This window comes from Nanorana parkeri, unplaced genomic scaffold, assembly GCF_000935625.1.
Source record: "Nanorana parkeri isolate BGI_ZX_2015 unplaced genomic scaffold, ASM93562v1 scaffold657, whole genome shotgun sequence".
Taxonomy (NCBI): Eukaryota; Metazoa; Chordata; class Amphibia; order Anura; family Dicroglossidae; genus Nanorana; species Nanorana parkeri.
The window spans coordinates 455255-476536 of NW_017306925.1; the positions used below are offsets into that span (position 1 = coordinate 455255).

Sequence of the window (21282 nt, forward strand, 5' to 3'; positions counted from 1 at the left end):
TCTGCCAAACAAATTCTTCTTCTCCCCCCAATCTATATTTTACTTTCTGTGTACACGGCCTATGTGCCATGATGCTGGGGAGGATGTGTCTCCCGTGCATATGTGCAGGAATTACATCATCAGTGGCCACCCAATGGCTGAATGCCTGTGAACACGGAAGTGGCGGCGGCGGAGATAGTGGTGTGTGTGTGTATGTGTGTAGGGTTGCAGAGCTGGGGACCAAAGATCGATCCAACAGCACTGGAAAAAGGCAAAGTGTTTTACTTCCATTTTAACTGTAGTAGCCAAAAGTAATATAGCTCAACTAGCTGTGCTGTTTGGCAGGAGTGTGTAAATTTCACGACTGCATGGACAAACTTACAAATCCTTTGGTAGGTAAAACAGCTCCCATAAATGTAGTCCAACTGCTTGACAGTATTTCTTTTATTTAGGATGACACATTCTGGTCTGTTAATACTTTCGGCTACTGATGACTTTTAATAGCCTAAATATAAAAGAAGCTTAAATATAAAAAAGAAGCTTAAATATAAAAAAGAAGCTGTTTATTTTTACAGAAATGTTACTATTTTTGCTTATTTATTTTTCCTTATTGCCACTGTGAAACCCATCTTGCTAACAGCTTTAAATTCCACCTATTTCCCTTTTTATGGCTCCCTGCATTAGGCATAATTCTTTACTTTCAGAGGTAAGAAGCAAGAGAAGGAAAAAGCCGTAGAGGCTTTTTTTTCGGTTTTTTTTTCACTTTGCTACTTTTTAACCTATTAACATATTTTTTCTTTATTAACACATTATTTTTTTAATAGGAGTCTAAATTCAGTTGAACTTAGTGTAAAATATACCCAATGTATGAAAGTGTGATGATTTAAGTGGTCAGGAACGTTATAGAAGGACTATTTGCAGATAGGTCACTCAATTGAACATAGACTATGGAGTTTTCCTATTAATTGTGTAAGTGACAAAAATAATATCTTTTAGTTTGAAATTAAAGATCTTATGGCAGCAGAGGATAATAATGTGCTGTAGTAGTGTTATGAGCAGACATGAATGAAGATTCATATTGTATATACAATTTTTCCTTTGCAACATCAGACACATATTACCACAATTTTACCTCTGTGCAAATGTTACACCTAGTTGTAAATAGTTCTAGTAAAAGTTTCTGACCACTAAATACATTGGGAGACTGATTTTGTATTATGCACTTTTTTATCTTACCAATGATGAGTGATAGCAGATATAAAAGCTATGTTGAACTGAGAAAATGTGCTACATTAATGATGCAAAACACAAATTCATATACCTTCCATCAATCACATATAGTAAGAATTCTTTAAAGGTCAAATCTGTGTAAAACTGATCTTAGTTTAGTATGAATGTTGACAGGTGGGATCCCCCATCACTGATAACATTATAGAAACTCAAATGGGAAGTATGTCATCCAAGTTTGGGTTTTCGGGGTATTTTTTCATTCAAGGTTCACATATTTTCGCCCAAGATTCAATTGGAAAATTGTGTGAATGTGTGAATTTTACAATGCAGAAAAGCAATCCAGACGTGCCATAAACATAAGAGATTAGAACTTTTTTTACACTCCAGAAATTACAAAAAACCTCGCTACCTGGATTTCCGCTTTAAAGCACAACAATAGCAGGAAAATATTTGTCATTTATGAAGACTCGCTCGGTTCCAGAAAATAGACAGCTAGTTTGTACCCTGGTATACAAGAAGGGGGTGATCAGATGCAATTTTTAGCATCCTTAAATGGTTTGCAGTCGACGGTTACCTTTAAAGTTGCCAATATTTAGAACAGTGGTTTATAAAGCTTGGGAATATTATTGATAGTGACTGTGTAGGTAGTATAACATAACTGGCTACTGTGATGATAGTGTGCTTTGACGAACCTCAAAATGCATGGAAAGCATCAGGAACTGGGAATGAACACAATGCCAATCTAATTTCAGACCAGTCAGATTAAAATCTTCTGTCTGTGTTAGGCAGCTATGGAAGACAGCACATTTGACAAAAAACAGTCCACTTAGAAGGAATGAAGAGCATCATAAACTTTAAAGCCACACTTTAAAGCTGAGTGTTATGTACAAAGGGCTGCTGCAAAGTATAAATATCTTACCTTGCAGCATGCCGTCTCCTGCACACAGGGCCAACACTGCCACTAGGCAAAATAGGCAGCCACCTAGGGTGAGCTGCCAACTAGGGGGCAGCCTCAGGGGTGTGGGATTCTTATCGCCCAATGCCCGTGATATGCATTTCCATGCGCCGGGCAGGTTTTTTTTTTTACCCCTGCTGCAGGCAATCAGGGCTAAATTTAGAGTGGGGGGAGCCACTACTTTTTTTGTACAAGTGATCTGAGCGGCTGTACAAGTAGCGGGGAGGTGCAAAATAGTCTAGCACCGGCCCTGCCTGCACACAACACCAAGTTTCCAGGCACTGAAGAAAGGGAGAGATGTGACTCGAGCTGTACAGTATTCTGGTCACATTAACCGTCCTTCTCCACTATCCTCTATTCTCACAATGTCTTGTATTTTTGGAGGAGGAAGGGGTGCAGTGGGGAAGTAACATAATATCTTCTCCTCCAATCACAGAATGTCTTTATACTTTAAAAAAGGACAAGACATTTTGTGTATGGATAATAGTGAAGCGGGACAGGTGATGTGACTGAAGCACTGCATAGCTTGGGATGCATCACCCCCTTTCTTCAGCAACCAGCATTGGCATTGTGTGCGGAAGACAGCATGCTGCAACGTAGGACTTTTCTACTTTGCATCAGCTCTATGCACATAACACCAGTGTGTTGTGTACAGCAATGGCTTTAACTGGACCAAGGTCTTTAAAGAATTTTGACGAGGCTCTGTCCTTAATGGTCATGTCGCAAATGGTCTTATGTGCAGTTTAAGGAATATACCTGTACATCTGTAATGTGTGACCTAGACTGACCTACAGCTAAACGCCATAGATTTAATTTTCATACATATTTTATCATTTCTGCTACAATGAAGTGACCTTCCTTAAAAAGTGGTTACAGTAATATAGAAGAAGATACAATTCTTACCATATTACAAGGTCAAGGAGACTAATAGGTACAAATTAGACCTAGGAAAAATATACATTAGAAATATATGAAGTTTTGTCTCTAACAACTCCCAATTTCATCCAGGTAAATACTATGCTGGCTTATGAATTGGAAAACCTTGTCATATGGAAATATAGATGCACCCAGGAGAGTTGGCATTAAAGGTGTATCCACTAGGCATTGGAAAACAATCCAGTACACCTGGAACACACCCCTCAGACCTTTTGATTGGGTGGTACAGTTCTGCAACACCCTTGCCAGGTGACAAGAAAAGGTATGCATTGCCATTGGTAAAAAATAAATTTGTATTACTATATTGAATTTCCATAAGTTCTATCCCACTCCTAATAACCATATTGCTCTAGATGTCTGCAAACTTACTTATTAAAGATACCCACAGGATGTACTTCCTCAATTCACTGATACCATTTCACTCAGCCTGTGAATATGCACTTCCCTGTGTCACAAATCACAAAGCCTGCCTTCTGAACTACAACTCAACGTCTGAACAATGTAACATTACCATTGCTTGCTGGAATCAATGCATTATAAACAGCAAGGAAAGACGCAAAGCACACTGGGAATCCAGGAAGTTGTAGAAAGTGATGTGAAGACAGAAGTCAGCTCTCACTACATAAAATGATTTTTTCAATTAAGCTTTGGTTGCATTATTAAAAACAACTCTTGATAAACGTTGTATTGTACCAAAGACCAGGTAGACTTTACTTACGTTTTTTTCACTTTTAAAACTTTTTTTTTTTGCTGTTGCTTATATCTGTTTTGCATTATAATTTCTTACTTGCAGAATTTTGTCCTACAAGCTAGAAACTTTCTGCACAGGATGTGGCTGAGTCCGTGTATGTCAGAGTGACTGCTACTCTATAAATTAGGCGTGGAAAGCTGCAGTTGACAGCAAATAAATAAAGTCCAAGTGACAGGATATTGCAAAAATAATAATGAATTAAAAATAAACATTTGCAGTGTTTGTTTTAAAAGGAGCAGCATCTCAGAATAATAAGAAGCAGTTGTCTATGATAGCTTAATCTAGTAGCCATAAGAAAAGATTTAAAAAAGAATATATTTATTCTGTATGGAAACAACAACATATTTACCAAAACATTATGTGATATGTAGGGCTCATTCATTCTATAGGCATTGCAGTCTTTCCCTTACAGATATGATAACTGGTTCATTACTTGGCCATCTGCAGAAAGACAGCTGTAGCCCATGGGTATAAGGAGCTTGGTAAACTCTTCTCTATGGATATCAAACTCCTCACAAATTCAATGAAACAGGCATCAAAACCATTTTTGTAGTCATTTGTGTGGTAATTCTATAAGAATCTGTTGTAAATGTTGAGAGCTCATTCGTGCCTCTTGTCTGACCTCCTTAAATGGACCAAAAGGCCCAACAGCATATACAAAAATTTGAAGGATCCAGTAATCTATAATTTCTGACAATCAAGTGCCTGACAAGCCATCACCATTAAGTGTCAACTTTAGTTCATGTCTGTGGCTTAGTTTTTAGGTATGATTGGCTCAGTAACTCTTCCTCTTGATGTTAGTGGGGTTAGGAATAAGCCAGTAGCGTAAACACTTCAAAATCCATGGGGAATTTTCCACTTCAATGACCCACTGACCAGTTCAGGTATAGTTGAAGAGGCTCAGAAATCTGGAGTCAGTGGGAGGGAAGGCACACTTAGACACTCTTGTCCTGATGTAGACACAATTAATTGTGTTGTGGACGATGTAAAGCTGGCATCAGCAAAGCTGTGGATCACCACACAGAACATTTCTGAACTGGGTTCATAGGGGAATTCTTAGGGCAGTGGAATACCCGTCCAAATTCTTCAAACTGAGAGACGCTGCCCATAACCCTATAGAGATAGCAAGATACTTGTTTAACAACAAAATATAGTACAGATAAATATATACTCTGAATGATATCCATTCTGATCAATACTGTTTAACAAAATTCTACAATATGACTTGAAGCAAATGCACCATACTATGTGGACTTTTAGATACACAATACCATACTTGAAAATTACTTAGTATAAAGAATAACTTAGATTAAAGATTGTATTGGGAATACATGCCCAGTGGACCAATGGTTTAAAGCACAGAATCATTATGTCATTCTCTTACATCTCTTTGATTCATTATTGCTGAATTTTTCAGCATGATCACAATGAAAATTCGGTCAGAATTTAATTTATTTTTCCTGCCCCAAAAGGCCAATTGCCTTGGCCACCAGTACACTTCTGACCATATAGTCTTACCTTAGGGTGACACTAACTAGATCAAATAATATGCAACACAAAGCATTGGGTCACAGTTTGCCCATTTTGTGTCAATACATTTAGAACTGGCGACTAATGGTAGAGCAATCTTTTTTTTTTTATGATAAAGTAGACAGAACTGCTCATCTACTTACACTCTTTGAATTTGGTTCACTACCATGGCAGCCACATCATGCAAACATACAACTAACAATCCCTCACAAACATCTAGAAAGAGATATTCTGAACACAGATTCAGAGAGAACCAATACAAATTTGCACTTGGTGACAAAAGCATGTTAGGCTGACAGGGTGATGTCATCCTTTAAATGAATCAGAATCATTCTACAAAATTAGCTTTTGTGTGTTACCCCTACCGGTAATGTTCAGGAGCGTGCTTATCCGTCAGGACCTGAAGATAAATAGACTGAGATCTCCTCTTTATACACCAGTTCTGAATAATGAAAAGCAAATGACATGCTCATTATTTTGTATGACTTATAAATCAATTTTAGCTGAAGCACCTTAATCAGAAATAAGTTTATGCACACATATAAACAGTGAATTATCTATTTTTAATTATTCTAGGATATCTGAGGGAAGAATTAAAGGGTAAGTGTACTTTTATCCCAAAAAAAGTTTGTCACCTCCTCATAAAACTTCTGTGTATATAGACTTCAGATGTAGTTTAGTGGAGGTCTCATTGCCTGGACTCTCCAAAGCTTCAGCAGTGTTTACAACGTTTACCAGTCCACTGTCCTCAATATTCTTTGCACAAATATCAAGCCTGTGCATAGGGAATTACCAATGAGTTAAAGCCATTATTCTTTATGACCAGGCCCGGTACATATACAGTATAATGAGTTCAGAGGAGGTGCTGCCAAAGGCAGGTCAAACCAAAAAAAAATATGTAGTGTGTCTGGCTTGTGCAGTGAAGAGAAGGTTAAATAAAGAAAGTGCAGGGAGTGGCAGATTGGTCATTATTGTCTATCCTGATCCATTCTTTTGTACATGTACCAAGCACCAGGATCCTCATATCAATGTACACTACAATTGGACAGTAAGTCCAATTTTGGTGAAAGCTGAAGCTGTCACACATTGGCTCTAAAGATTGAGAACTAAGCAAATCACAAAATGAATGATCGCTCAATTTCCGAGCTTCTCCCTGCAGGGAGTAGTGACTGTCAGTCATCACTCCCTGCAGGGATTTCCTAATTCTCTCTCCATTCCTCCAGAGTTGACTGCGGCAGCGAGCCAGTTGTCAATCATATAGCGGGGTGAATCCCGACAATATTGTTGGGATCCTTTCCGGCTGCAGCTTGGCCCTGCGCAGTATATAGCAAAAACATCACCCATTATTCAGCATTCACCAGCGAAAAACATCACCCATTATCCAGCATTCACCAGGGAAAACATCAAACATTATCCAGGATTCACCAGGGAAAACATCACCCATTATCCAGCATTCACCAGGGAAAACATCACACATTATTCAGAACTGAAAATACATGTAGATTTAGCGGGTCTTTACTAATATGCCCCATAGCTTAGTCTGTAATTCCATGAGCAGAATCTTTGGGCACAAGCAGTAGATTGACATGTGAAAACACAAGCTGTATTACTAAGGATCTTGTAGTCATATTGCAACATTGCACATCGTTTAGTATCGTTTAGTATCATTCTGAAATTGCACTCAACATGAATCATAAACCGTCACTTCCAACCTGTGCAAAAGCAATGAAGAAGAGTTGGTCATGAGTGTATTTCAGACGAGGAAGGGGGCGCTCTGGACCGTTTTCTCTTACCCACTTCTGGTATGCCTGCAAATATACACAATAGCATCACAATAATTAACATATATACAGCATGAGAGCAATATAAGTGTCCACTCAGTGTGTAGCCAATACAAAGAGCTTTGGATACCAGTCAGATGAAAGGGTAGGAAAAGGGGAATTTACCCCAGGGGATTAGATCAAGGGGCCCTTGGTTTTAACAAAAATTGCTTTTTTTAATCGCTACTTTCCCTTTTTTTCGGCTTTTCAAAATAACAAAATTAATTATTTTAAGATTAGGTAAAAGGTGTATTGCAGTAAAACACTTTTGGTAGGTAAATAATACCTTTTTATAGTCATCTATACATCAAACCAAAAAGGACAGACAACTGGGGAAGAAAGAGGGACAGAGGAATTTGGTTCCAGAAGAGTGGCAGTCCCTCCAAATGAGGGGCACTTGGGAATTATACATATGCTTATATATTACCAGAGCATGTGCTATGGTATTTGTGTAAGACTGTGGTATGTTGGTTTTCGGACACCATATTACGAAACATTAACCTGTCATTTAATTTTTTATTTCCCTAATCCAAATAGGTTGAGGCCCCGCTGCATAATATTTCAGAGGCTGTCACAGACCTTAATCCAGCCCTACATGACAGGATATAAATATTTAAATGTGTAAGATACTCACAAAAAATGCCAATTTAAGGCCACCCATGTCTGCAATATTTTCACCTAATGTTAATCTTCCATTTACCTAAAGAAAGAATGGAACAGAAACGATTAGCTGCAATTATATCTATCTTTAATTCTCTCTGGGTTTTAGCCAAACCAGTTTGAACAACTAAGATTACTATCAAGCTGGCAAGGACTGTGGTCTCATCAGGTTGAATATTAATTAGTTGCACTTAAGGTGAACCTATGTCAGACTATGGACACTAAAGTATTTAAAACATTTCTGAACAAGCAGTAAAAGTATTTTAAAACAAGCCATCACTCACCTCTGTATCTAGTGGTATTGGAGATAAACCAGTTTTCAAACTTTACTACAGAGGTGCAGAAAGCCCAGCTATTTTCATTGTGAGCAGAAGCTAGGCAGGCTGCCAGCCCTCCAATATAAACAAATACTAGGTGTACCTAAGCTATATAAACTGACTGAAACTGGATGTTGTGCACCCCAGCACTGAGACCAAGCAGTCACTGACAGCTCCTAGTGTTGGACCAATGAACTAGCTCCTGATCATGTGATCACCATGATAGCCAATCACACTAGTTTTAGAGCCCTCTCCAGTACATTGTATTCTCGTTCTCCCTGCTAAAGAAGGAGTCTGTAAAAAAAAAGGATGTTTTAACAAAAAAAAAGAATCTTATATGCATAACTTATCCGTCCAGCAAAACTGCATATAGCAGCACTGAGAGGCACCCCCTTCCCCAACCACACCAACTTTCTAAGATACATAGCATATGACATTCAGTAATCAGGTTTACATCTGCTTTAACAGTCCTACTAGTACCTACAAGACTCCTCCCCCTTCCCTTTGTTAGCTGACGGAGCCACAAAGATTTAAAAGTACACAAAGAGAAAGTACTAAGAACGCATCAGCCATATCAAATAGGTTCTCAGAAGAAGCACAAAAAGGTATTGTTGCCATGTTGCTTACTGTTACACTATGTTATATAAAATAGTTCTGTAATGCTTTTTAAAATTCAGTCCTGTTGCTCTTCAAGCGTGTATAGCCAGCACAGAAAAAAGGATTTCAAATGACAAAAAAACCGGCCCATATACACACGTAAGAGAGCAGCTTCCAGGGGACATTCACCTTTCCATTTTTGTAACCCTCCCAATTCAATAAAACCTGAACGTGTTAATTTATTTTAATTTACCTTTTTTTTTTATTTCTTTGTGTGGCCCTGTCCCCATTACCAATGTTGCTTAGACAGGAATTCTGTATGTGCGTTATAATTAATCGATTAATTGATTTTAAAAAATTTCGATTAATCAAACACGAAAATTTTAATCAGTAACCGCCCTACAAAAAATATATGTTTCCTTGTCTGAGTACCAGATACTCTGAGCCTATCAGGACCTAGTAATCAACAAATTAATGTGTGAGCAGAGCCTACAAGCCCTACACTAATCTCCCTATGTTTTCCCTATTACAGATAAAGCACATTATTAATATGGCTGCGGTGACCTTACCCTTTTATAGTGAGGGGGCTGGCTTATCTAAAAGTCTCCTTTTTGGCCCTACCATGCCCCCTGACCTAAGCTCGAAGACCAGGCAGTGCATTATGGTTACGAAGAATTTGTACGGTCCAGAAAATTTCGAATTTCGGACCTGCTGGATCTGCCACAAACCCATGATAGCAGTGAATCCAAACCTCATCCATATTTCATAGCACAAAGTAGTATTGAGGTACACAGTTCCAATGCCTAACTTCGATAAGCCACAATATTCATATCTGGGGACGATTGCTGGTACAGTAGCAGAAATCAGCTTGTCAAAAATTTTACAGTATGGATCTTTTTCTACTGCTTCCACAGTCTTCTCTGAAATAGCATCTTCCAAGGCACAGTTAGTGTATTGCTAATAAGGTCTCACTGTGATCATATCCACCAGCTAATGTCCTCTAATCAGAGACCAGGCTTTTCCCCTCACAATGGGGAACCCGATTACTGCCTTACTCTCCCCCACCTTGACTCATTAAACATACTTGTAGCCACCTCTTTACAGGCCAGCACTGCTCTAGGCCACAGCTTTTTTTACTCAGGGTCTCATCACATTGAAGGCTCAGGAAGATTCTGCTTACAGAAACCCTGTTAGTGTTCTTTGGACTCAACTGCTCAACTGGTTACCCTATGCTTTCTCCTCAAGTGGCTTTGTCTAAGCTATACGCACTGCATAGTAGTCCCTGTTCATGGTATACAAACCTTGGGAACATTTCCGGAACCTTTCCTCACATCTAAGCTCTCAGATCACATTCCTATATTACAGATATACAGACATCTTGGTCTTTATTCTCTCAACCCACACTATTCTCTCAACCCACACAGCACTGTGTCAGTACATCCCTAGGCACACAGTCCAATGTCTGAAGGATGTATACCCATAAGTAAGTGGATCCTAGGCCCAGGGTCAAGTCAACATTGCAACATTGCAAACCAGGGGATCAGAGACAGATATTTTACGATGATAAAAAAATTTCATATATTGCTAAATGATGCGTACAAAGATACTGAGTAAGTATTATGAAGTACGGAGTGCTTATCTCTCTTTGCGGTAATATACCTTGCCTTGCAAGTAAGCCATGAATATACATGCTGTCTGGCTCCAACAGTAAGCATTCATTATAGACTTTATTTAGCGAAGAGAAACAGTTGTGCCAGGAATATAGTGTTTACCTTTGTGGGTAAGATGTAATTACAATAATTCCCTTATCTCTGGTGCCTTTGTTTGTAGCCTTTGTATTCAGCCCTTTGTTAAAAGCAGTTCCTGAACCATGCAGACACATGCTAAAATATAGCAATTTCAGGCAAGTCATGTGTTACAGTCCTACACATGGACAAAATCATATCACTGCTAACAACAAAAATATTGCCCGCCGTGTTGTGCCAACTGTGATGAAAGCATGGATCAGCCTTCTCTGCCATTACCAGGGCATTCTGAAAATGTTATTTTTATAAATCTCAAACTCACCAGCTTACCTTGTTAATTTGATCTGTCAAATAATGCCTCTGGAGAAAAGCACAGGTTTTTCATGCTATATTATACTGTATATACAGTAGTTGCTATCCATCAAACCTTTAAGCTGTTTTGTAAACTCACAACATAAATTGGGGACTTATGTTATATTGGCAGCGAAACAGACCATTGCCCAGGCATGGTGGAAACCACACGTGATTTTTGGGGAAGTTAAAAAGAGGATGGATTCATTTTTTCTTAATAAGAAACTGACTAGCATCCTGTTGGATTCCAATAAAAAGTTTATGTAGACTTGGGAACCTTGGATTAAGTATGCTCAACCAACACTTTCAGTAGAAAGTTTGATGCTCCTGTAGAAATGATTTTGGTGTCTTGCCCCCCCACACTTCCTTTTTTTTTTAGTTAGTCCTGAGGTTTTTGTTAGTCTTGTTTGGTCCTATAGTTATATTGTATTGTTTGTTTTAAAGGTGGTTGGTGGGGAGGGTCAGCAGGGTGATAAAGATTAGGTCTATCCTTGCAGACTGTTGATGTATGTTTGTATATGTTTATAACATAAATAAAATCTTTGAAATCTTTCATTCTGAAGCCCTCTGTGGCTTTGCTTTCAAACATAAAAAATATAAACTGTGTAAAATGGCAACAGTAAACTGTGAAGTGACTGTAAACGTAGGTTGTCTGCAAGGGAACAACATCTACACCCAACCAGTGAGGGAGTAACACATGCAAGCTTGAGTGTGTTTCATCTCCACGCTGTGCCCTCCATATTGACCAGTGATTGCCAGCAGCAGGGAACCAAGTATAATATTAGCCTTAAAAAGTCTCTGGCAGGGGGACAAAAATAAAACAATAAGGTTTTGCGCCGTGGAATATTTTATTTTTTTTCCCCAGCAAGCGTGGAGCGAGATGGAGATTATACTTTGGATGTGGGTATTGAGGAATGTGATATCTTAATGTATTTGAGCCACTGCCACTGAGTGTTTTTTCTGGTCCACCTCATCTGCCACTGCTGAGCACCTTTTTGGTCCGCCTTATCTGCCAACCTGGGAGAAGATTGCTCTTGTACTTGGGCTGTGGTGTAAAGGAAACTGGTGTTTGCAAATAATACTTAAGCTATACTGTAGCTGTCCATTTTATATCTAATGGTCCATTATATCTAGTGAATTAATTTCAGGGAAACAGAGCACTTGGAGCAGTTTTTAATGTTTTTATGCACTGTGGCACTTTTTGTACACTGGTTATAAGCTATATGGGACTCTCATATTATTATACACTGAGTGGCCAGTTTATTATGACCACCTGACGTTTGTAAGCAAATTAGCTATAATTTCGCGCTGAAGTTGATAGAGGGCCAGACCATTATAAATAGGAAAGCAGGTTGTTTACCACGACAGCAGAAGTGATTTTTTTCTGAAGAGATGGGTAAACAACGCGATTTAACAGCCTTTGAACGTGGGATGATTGTTGGTGCTCAGAGCCATGGAGCGAGTATCAGCAAAACAGCAGAATTCGTTAAATGTTCAAGAGCAGCTGTTGTTAAAGTGTTTAAAGACTGGACTGTCAGATGAAAATCTGGGTCTGAACGTGCGAATTGTGGCCGTCAGCGACTAGTCAATGTTAGGGCAGAACGGAGAGTGGCAAGACTGGTACAAGACAACAGAAGGGCAACAGTGCAGTGTCAGATTCCTCGCATCACCTTTCAACATCTCGTGGAGTCACGAGGCGGCGCAACAAAGTCATCTCGTGGAGTCATCTCGTGGCCCAACGAAGTACTGATGGGGTGATCATAATAATCTGGCCACTCGGTGTATAGTTATTGTTATAAAGTGAATGATTTAGATATGATTTATATTTGTTTATAATATGATGTAGTATTTAAAGCGCAGTTCAACATTGATGAATTAAAAATTAAACACTGCTTCAGGTATCAAGTGCAGACACCTAGACTCTTGAAATCCTTCCGGTCATAGCCAGATCTCAAACCATTCTGATAGGCAAATCATTGGCATTCCTGATAGTACTACTGGCTTACTGGCCAGAAAGGCTGCCCATCATATGATGGTCCAATAGGAATGTGTGGGATGTCAGGCTTAGAAGCAATCTTTAACAATGCTCAGGAGATACTCTTCATCTCTGTGAGCCTCCACTAATGATCAGGAAACAAACTAGCATTATTATTACCAATCATGTGATCACCATGCCCCTATGACATATTCATTAAATGGTTTAATTTTTAAACAAAGCCATGTCAGTGAGAGCTGCCAATGTGCACAATGAGATTTCTCAATCTGAATCTAGAAATAAATACTTTTCTTAAAGAAGACAGACACTGCTTAAAACAATTACAATCATGATAATAATAGAAATAATAACAATAGTGATAATAGTAAAAACAAATTTAAAAAGAAGGGGAAAAGTCATATGTGTTGTCCTTTGGTCAGCCTATATTAAGCAATCAGAGTGTTTGTTAAAACTTTGCCAAAGTATAAAATCCCTTCATATCCTAAAATTACAAGGAATTTAGGTAGGAAAATTAGTAATTGACAAGCTAACCAACATTTATTGACACTGCTAAATTTTCTTATTGACAGCTTGCCATCAAAAACCTCAAGAAAGAGTTAATACCTATTTTCAGCAAATGTACTGGACTTATTCTATTTATACAAAAAAGATTGCTAAAACCTTTAAACTAGCATTCGTACAAGGTGAAGGTGCATCTAGTTATGGTTAAGTTGGATATAAAAGTAACTTAAAGTGCAGCTACATCATCAACTAAACCAATTTGTGAGGAGTGGTTTGACTTTTTTTTTTTATTCAGCTGAAGAAAGGGTAATAGGAGATTAAAAGAATAAAAGACAATAGTAATTTCAGAATATTATAAGTCAGGGTCACCTAAGTTTTAGCACAAAAATGAGATCCGCCCCTAAATGCTTACAATAATAATTAACAGATGGATACACAGTAATACATGTACAAACAGTATGAATATATATTAAATTAAATGTGTAGTGTAAAAATGAAAAAACAAAACAAAAACAATAGTTTACAGGTTTCAAAGTACTAACTTTAAGTGAGTGACTTATCCGCAGTGAATGTATTGCTAGATTAGTATATAATCTCCATATTATTAACCAAGTTATTATCTTGGATGACATTTAAAGCCAGGAGGAGAATTCAAAGAGCCTCAGTCTTTCTTACTACAGAGCAACGAAATTAGCAGTAGCTTCTCTGACCAATCATCTCAGTAATATATTAAGATTCTGGACTGCCCCTCAAATTTGGAAAACTGAGAAGAAGCTGTTGTCATCAGTATTTTTGTAGCATTTAACCAGTTAACAACGTACCTGGTGAGGGGCTTTGCAATGGAATAACTGAATACTCAGGAGTTAAATCTTAAAAATGCATTCAAGTACCTTAACTATTCACAAAAATGTATCTCATTTTGGTACAACTCGGCTGTAGATCCTCAAATCATCTCTGAATTGGTGCCGACACTGTCCTTCCTTCTGGAGGGTGGTTACTTCTGTTCCCCATGGTCCCTGTGTGTGAGTCACCACTTCAAGCTCATTCCCGTGATGGACTACAATCTCAATTTAGTTTACTAATTTGTATTGAAGTTATAGTCTATCACGGGAGCGAGCTTCGAGCGGTGGCTACTTTACAACACACACAGGGACAATGGGGAACAAAAGTAGCCACCCTTCAGAAGGAAGGGCAGCGTTGGGATAAATTCAGAGATGATTTGAGGATCTACAGCTGAGTGATACACAAATAAGATACATGTTTGTTAATAGTTAAGGTACTTGAATGCATTTTAACATTTAACACTTGAGTGTTCAGTTATTCCATTGCAAAGCCCCTCACCAGGTAGGGTGTGAACTGGTTAAATGATGCAAAAAAAAACTGATGACAACAGCTTCCTCTCAGTTTTCCAAATTTGGGGGGAAGTTCAAAAGCTTAGCTGAGACTATTTGAGGATCTACAGCTGAGTTATACACAAATAAGCTACAATCTTTTATAATAGGTAAGGTACTATAATGCATTTGTACGATATAACTCTCGAGTTTAGTGTCACTTTAAATGGAGAGAGACTTCTATTTCTGTACTCATCTGTTATTAGTTAATGTTAGTTTCATTCTTTTTAGTTCTATGTGTGTGTTTTTTCACTAGTGACTGACTAGAAACAGCTCGCGGTATACTGAGACCGATACAGCCGGGACGGATCCCGACATTACTGTCGAGATCCACCCCGCTGCGTTAATTACAGCTGGCTCTGCCTGTCTAGAGGCAGAGCCAGCTGTACCTGCCCCTCCTCCGTCCATTCCTTCAGTCAGCGATAGAGGATCGGACAGGGGAGGGGGGGAATCCCTGCAGGGAGCCGGGAGTGACAGTCACGGCTGTCTGCAGGGACATGATCGAGAAGTGAGCCAGCAACGGTATGCGTTCGTTCACTTCCCGATCTATTGAACCGACGTGTGACAGTTTCGTTGTCACACGTCGGGTCGAACTATGAGGTTGAGTGAAAATCACTCACCTCATAGTTCTCCTTTAAGATGTACAGTGCCTGGCTATTGTAGAGGTCTTCAAGTACTGATCATTGAATTAAATACCAAACACTACAGAGACTCAAGCAAATAAGTAAGCCCTTACCCTCTGATTGTAAACAGTGAAGTTTTCATATAAATCCACAATGCACTCTGCTTTCTTGAGGAACTTGCTGTATGATTCTTCTGTCCACCAGTGGATGAGGTTCCCAAATGAGTCATACTGGCCACCTGCCATTAAGTGGTAGGTAGAAAATTACTTATAGTGCAGTAGATGTCTATTGTCATTATAAGTTTCCTATGACAAGCAGGATATATGGTTTGTGTTAAGAAAAAGATACTTACCCCAGTCATCATAACCATGTGTGAGTTCATGTCCAATAATGGTCCCTATACCTCCATAGTTTAAAGACCTGTAAAGAGACAGATTTAAAAAGTAACATCAGAATACTGTATATGTGAAAGACAAATATACTTGGTACCAGGGGCGTAACTACAAATCATGGGGCCCCATAGCAAAACTTTTGGGCCCCCCAGCTAACTCCCTCTGTAGCGGCTGACAGTGTCATCTGTGAGAATATGTGTAATTGATCTTAATATGAAGTATGTATCAAGGACAGGCAGCATGAGAGCTGCAAGCATAGTCAGTAGACCACTAGGAAGCAGTGCTGGGGGTAAACATTATAGTACCACTAATTATAGTTACCATAATAATATTTTGTAGCCCCACAAACCTCAGCCACTGTATAAGGTTTTACCAGAAGTGAAACTCGGATTTGTGACTGCATTAGGCACAGAGGGTTCATTTCAGTCTGTAGCAGAAGTTCAAAGGACAATACATCTACACTGCTAAGATAGATAAGCTAATGTTTCTTACTGCATAGAGGGGGATCTGTGACTAAATGATCCAGAGCTCTGCTTTCATCCCTTCTATACCGGAAAACTAATGGGGCCCCACTCTACACCAGGCCCAATAGCAGCCGCATGTGCTCGTATGGCTATTGTTAAGCCACTGCTTGGTACATATGTTGTGCATCTACTAGAGAAGCCTTTATCAACCAGGGTTACATGGAACCCTGGGGTTCCTCCAGAGGTTTCTAGGGGTGCCTTGACCAGGGAGTAGTGGTGGAGCCCCCACTTAAAAGTGCCTGCATACATGCATTACTGTAAAGACCACTTCAATGACCACCAGTGTAAGAGGGCACTACAGTGACCATTGATATAAGAGGGGAATTTCTCCACTGACCCCAATGTGAGGTCACTGTCTGTTCACTGTCTGGTAATTATTAAGATTGGGTTCATTTTCATGCTGTAAATAATGCTATCGTATGGAGCAGAGGGGATGTAAAAAGTTATCTTCCTTGGGAGTCAAATGCACTAGGTACACCTGATTCTTTACACTTTTATTTATTATTATATGTATAACCCATGCTAATGTAACTTAAAGTTTATTTTCACTTTCTAAGTCAAATTTGAGAAAACCCCTCTATATGTTTGTTATGAGTTCCCATTCACATAGCATTCCTAAAAATATATATTTTTTAAATGATTTGTTACTTCCGTGTAGCAGGACTTTGCAAGCTTCTCTCACAATTTTAAAGTGACAAAAAAACTGTCCCCATAGGAAGACTAGAGACAGACCAATTTCCCCCTCATTTATATACAATGTTTCTATATCTTTAACCCTTGGTTAGGACAGATATTGATCAAATCTAATTTACAATTGATAATGAGGTTTCTTATGTTAGCTTCAACCTGCCCAGCCCCCCTTGCATTCCAGAGCAAAACTCAGTTCAGAGAACAATTTTTCTTTCAAAATAGAGCATGTATTGTGCAAACAGCAATTTGATTTTTCTTAAGTTATGCTATGTGAATGACAAATATGTAACATATAAAATAGGTGTTCTCTTTATTTGGCTTCAAAAGTGGAAATACACTTTAAGCTGTAGATATAATCATATTTAGCAGGGATTTCCTGAGATTTGAAAGTTATTTCTAAGGTTCCTCAAATTAACATGTATTTTGAATCCTGGAGAATGAGCTGGTTACAGGTCATCGGATTCTGTCTGTATGACAGTTAACAAACTCTCCAAGACTTGCATGAACAAAGAGCACAACTTCTTATTGACAGCCATTTGACTTAAAAACCAGGATTCTATGCTCCTACCTGCATGCATTTTCTCTGTACATATACTAAGTGCTAAATCATTCTTTGCCCTAAACTAATACCACTCAGCGACATGTTTATGAAGGTTTGGAAATCGCTTGGATCTACCTAACAACCAAAAGTATTATTCCATATAAAGCTGCAATACCACTTATGGCCACTTGGTAGTAGGCTTTCCTTCAAAATTATAGTCTTTCTAAAATAAGAAGCATATAAACTGTTGTCTCTACCCTACCCAAAGTTCATTTACAAGCCAAGTTTAAAATACTATATACATTTACTATATGCTCATGTTTAAAAAGGTAAAATAAGCACATGCTGTTTGTATAGTGTTCTAAGTATCTCTATTTTATTATACTATTGCATTTACAATTTACTTTTCGGGAGTCTTTTCATGTCTTATGTTCAGAAAATAGATTTTTTGGAAAGGAGAATAGGTACAAATGTAGCTGTAATGTTCTGAACACTGTGCATGTATATCTCATTTTATCCTTTGAAGTTTAGATCACCTAAAACTTACGTACTGGGGGAAATCTGGATCGTAGAGAGTGGGTTGCAGGATCCCAGCAGGAAACACTAAATGTTTAAAAAAACAATTACAATAATTTTAATATAAGGGATTAGGTATAAACAGCATACAAAAAAGGTGCTCTGTGTTGATCAGTGCTGAAGACTCACCCATTTGGTTTTTGTTAGGAAGATAGTAGGCATTCAGGGCCTGGGGAGGAAGCAACCACCTGTTAAGTGTAATAAGCTAACGTTAATACAAGGTCTTTTGTTTGCTGTATTATACACACATGTGATTACATGCAAGCATGCTACTGAAAAAGTATGGTGCCTTACAAACTGTGACAATACACTGTAAATTAGTTACCGGATGGCCAACAAAATCATTCAGACTTTTGTGATATCCGTGTCTCTTCAGTTTTTCCTCCACAAGTTGGACCCATGTTAAGTCTATGAGCAGACAGATGTAAATGGATGTAAATGGATTACCTCCAATCCATCACATTTAGGTCCAAAAACAAGGAAAAGGACCCAACCTTTCAAGGTTTTTTTTCAGACCTAGACAGACCTGGAGGTAACCACCTGCCCACAGGCTAAACACTGAGCTTCCAATCAGATCTGCCTTAAACTGACAAGCGAATCTGATCAGAACGGACTATGGGTATAAGTGCAGTAACAAAAAACTTTTTATTGAAGAAGTTTCAGTTTATCAAAAACAAATAGGAAACAAAATACAATGCAAATAAAAAATTAACCCCTTTGTGACACAACTTCAGAAAATGTTTTTGTTCCTGGGAACCGGAGCAATTATGCCTTTTTGCTATGTGTTTGTTTAACCATAATTTCCATCTTCCTAATGCATTGCAACTACACTTATTATATACTGTTTTTTAAAGGACAAATTGGGCTTTCATTCGATGTGCATATATATACATTTGTTATTTTTTATATAAAAAATACAAACAAATGAAAAAAAACAACACATTTTTCACATTAATAATGTTTACATAATTAGTGAAGCTAAAAGAAAGTAATTCATAATAAATTATTTTATTTGTCCTGATTTATAGGGTAGATCATGTGTCTGGGATTTGGGAGTTATAGGTCACAAAATACAATTTTAGTTTGGAACAATTTTAAAATGTTGTATGTTTGTCTCCTATCTTTAATAATCTCCTCGGCTTTATATTTTCTTATCATTTGTTTATTAAATATATTTTCTTTACTTTTTTAAACTTTGTAAAAAAAAGTTTTAGGTTAATTTTTTTATTTTTACATTGTTTAATTTTTTTAAACTAGGGGACACCAAAAGGGTTATTTTTTATTTACATAAGCTTTGATACTTTGTATCAGTTTGTAACAAATTGAGTCAGCTCACAGCTCCATAACACAGTGAGCTGCAATCCAGCTAAGTGACTGTCCCGGCTCTGTGATCACATGAATTTGCTACCACTGTGATCACATGGCTGGGACCACATAATCTGTTGTTGAGGGTCTGCCTCTGACCCAGAGGCATCCAGCAACGGCAGTAAATCAAAATCCCTCTATGGACCAGCACTCATTGTACTGCATTACGGGATTATAACTTCACCGGTCGTTAAGGAACTGAAAGATCGTGATAGAATAATCATGTCATCGGTCAGGAAGGAGTTAATACAGTTCGTAAAACAATTCGTAAAATAACTGTTTCAGACAAATGCCAAATTTGGGTTAATGGAAAAAGGTGCTTTCCCACTGTCCTACTGAAAATGAAAAAAAAAAACATTTTTTTTTCAGGAGCAGACGTTCAAAACCTTTATACTTACGCAGATTTATCCACTTCTTGACGGATCTTCTTCACTGACTGCTTGATGCTGTACCTTATACTGTTTAAGATATTCTGGAAATACGTCTTTTCGTGAACATCAAACTAGGAAAAGGATAAGGATTGAGAGTTGTACAAACAACCAGGACAACTGGATTTTGCATTTACTTTATATGTTCCCTAAAAGAAAACTTTAAATGGTGTATTTATAAAAATAATTACAGAGCCATTCATCCTGCACAACTGCATGTACATTCATTCTGTGCAAATGGGAGAAAAATCAAATGTTATTGGTATATTTACACTCCAGGTTGAATGTAATATCATAAAATGACCACAATATGGCTACTAAACGTAGTGGAGGATAGTAGGAAATAAATACTTATTTATTGGTACTGACTGGTTGCCATTGGCAAATGTTCCAGATTCTTTCTGCTACAGTTTTTATAATTTCCCCTAAATGTCTTTCATGCTAGCAGTCTTTAAAAAATAGTTCTCCGATGTTAGTAGTCATATTTAATTTTAGATAGAGTGTGGGGGGGGCTTTAAGACTATAAGATTGCTATTTTTTGCCATCTGTGTTTCATTTGGGAGATGTCCCTTTACTCCCTGTTCTGTAGACTGAATAAGAAGTAAGAGGATGTTTTTCCAATATGAGGGAAAATCCCCTTTTAGATACTTGTTACAAGATTTTTGGATTAACCTTAACTTTCATTCCCAGGGAGATTGGGGATCAGAACAATTAGAGACAGTAAATCACCCTAATGGGAACACAGACAGCAATACAATTCTGACGAGGATCTAAACCATACTACTCTGTCCAAAAATGCTCCAAACACTTCAACTGTGAACTGTAAGCAGTGAAACTTACTTCATATTCTTTATCCTTGGCCTCTGGCTCCAACAGGAAATCTGGGTACCCAATCATGACCATCATGTGTTTTAACTGTCAAGAGAAATCAGTATGGTAACCAAATCTGGAGTTAAATCAAGGCCTAGCCATGCTCCTTTCGCAACAAGAGTGCAGAAAAGCAGCACCTTGTGATGGGTGTGAGTATGCGTGGCCATACACATTACAATCTGTTCGTACAATCTTTTTATTGTTTAGCTGATCTTTAGATCTACCAATAACGATGTAGTGCTAAGGTCTGCATCTATAATAAATGTAGTTATATCCAGGGCCGGATTTACTCTCTCTGTTGCCCCAAGGCCAGGTTCCTCAATGTGCCCCTCTACACGCCCCCCCCCCATGGAGAATGGACCTGCAGGCTGCATACAAGTGATCTCGGCCACATCGCCGGGATCACTTGTGAAAAACAAGCAGCGGCTTTCCCGCTGTTCATTTAGCTCTACTTGCCAAAAGCAGGGCTAAATGTAGAAAACAACTACCCGCCCGGCGCCCGGAATTGCATGTC

The 21282-nt window shown here is 38.3% G+C and overlaps 1 protein-coding gene across 1 annotated transcript in view; it reads right to left on the reverse strand.

Moving 5' to 3' along the window:
- Window positions 1–4713: 4713 nt before the first annotated feature.
- Window positions 4714–21282, reverse strand: part of ECEL1 (endothelin converting enzyme like 1) — an 85499-nt gene continuing 68930 nt past the window's right edge. Inside the window, exons 9-18 of the mRNA XM_018563345.1 lie at window positions 20739–20813; window positions 19869–19972; window positions 18235–18293; window positions 18081–18132; window positions 15735–15802; window positions 15496–15620; window positions 7836–7901; window positions 7094–7189; window positions 5747–5823; window positions 4714–4964 (exon numbers count right to left, since the gene is read on the reverse strand). Coding sequence (XP_018418847.1) covers window positions 4865–4964; window positions 5747–5823; window positions 7094–7189; window positions 7836–7901; window positions 15496–15620; window positions 15735–15802; window positions 18081–18132; window positions 18235–18293; window positions 19869–19972; window positions 20739–20813 — 822 coding nt within the window. The 3' untranslated portion in view covers window positions 4714–4864. The remainder of the gene's footprint in view (window positions 4965–5746; window positions 5824–7093; window positions 7190–7835; window positions 7902–15495; window positions 15621–15734; window positions 15803–18080; window positions 18133–18234; window positions 18294–19868; window positions 19973–20738; window positions 20814–21282) is intronic.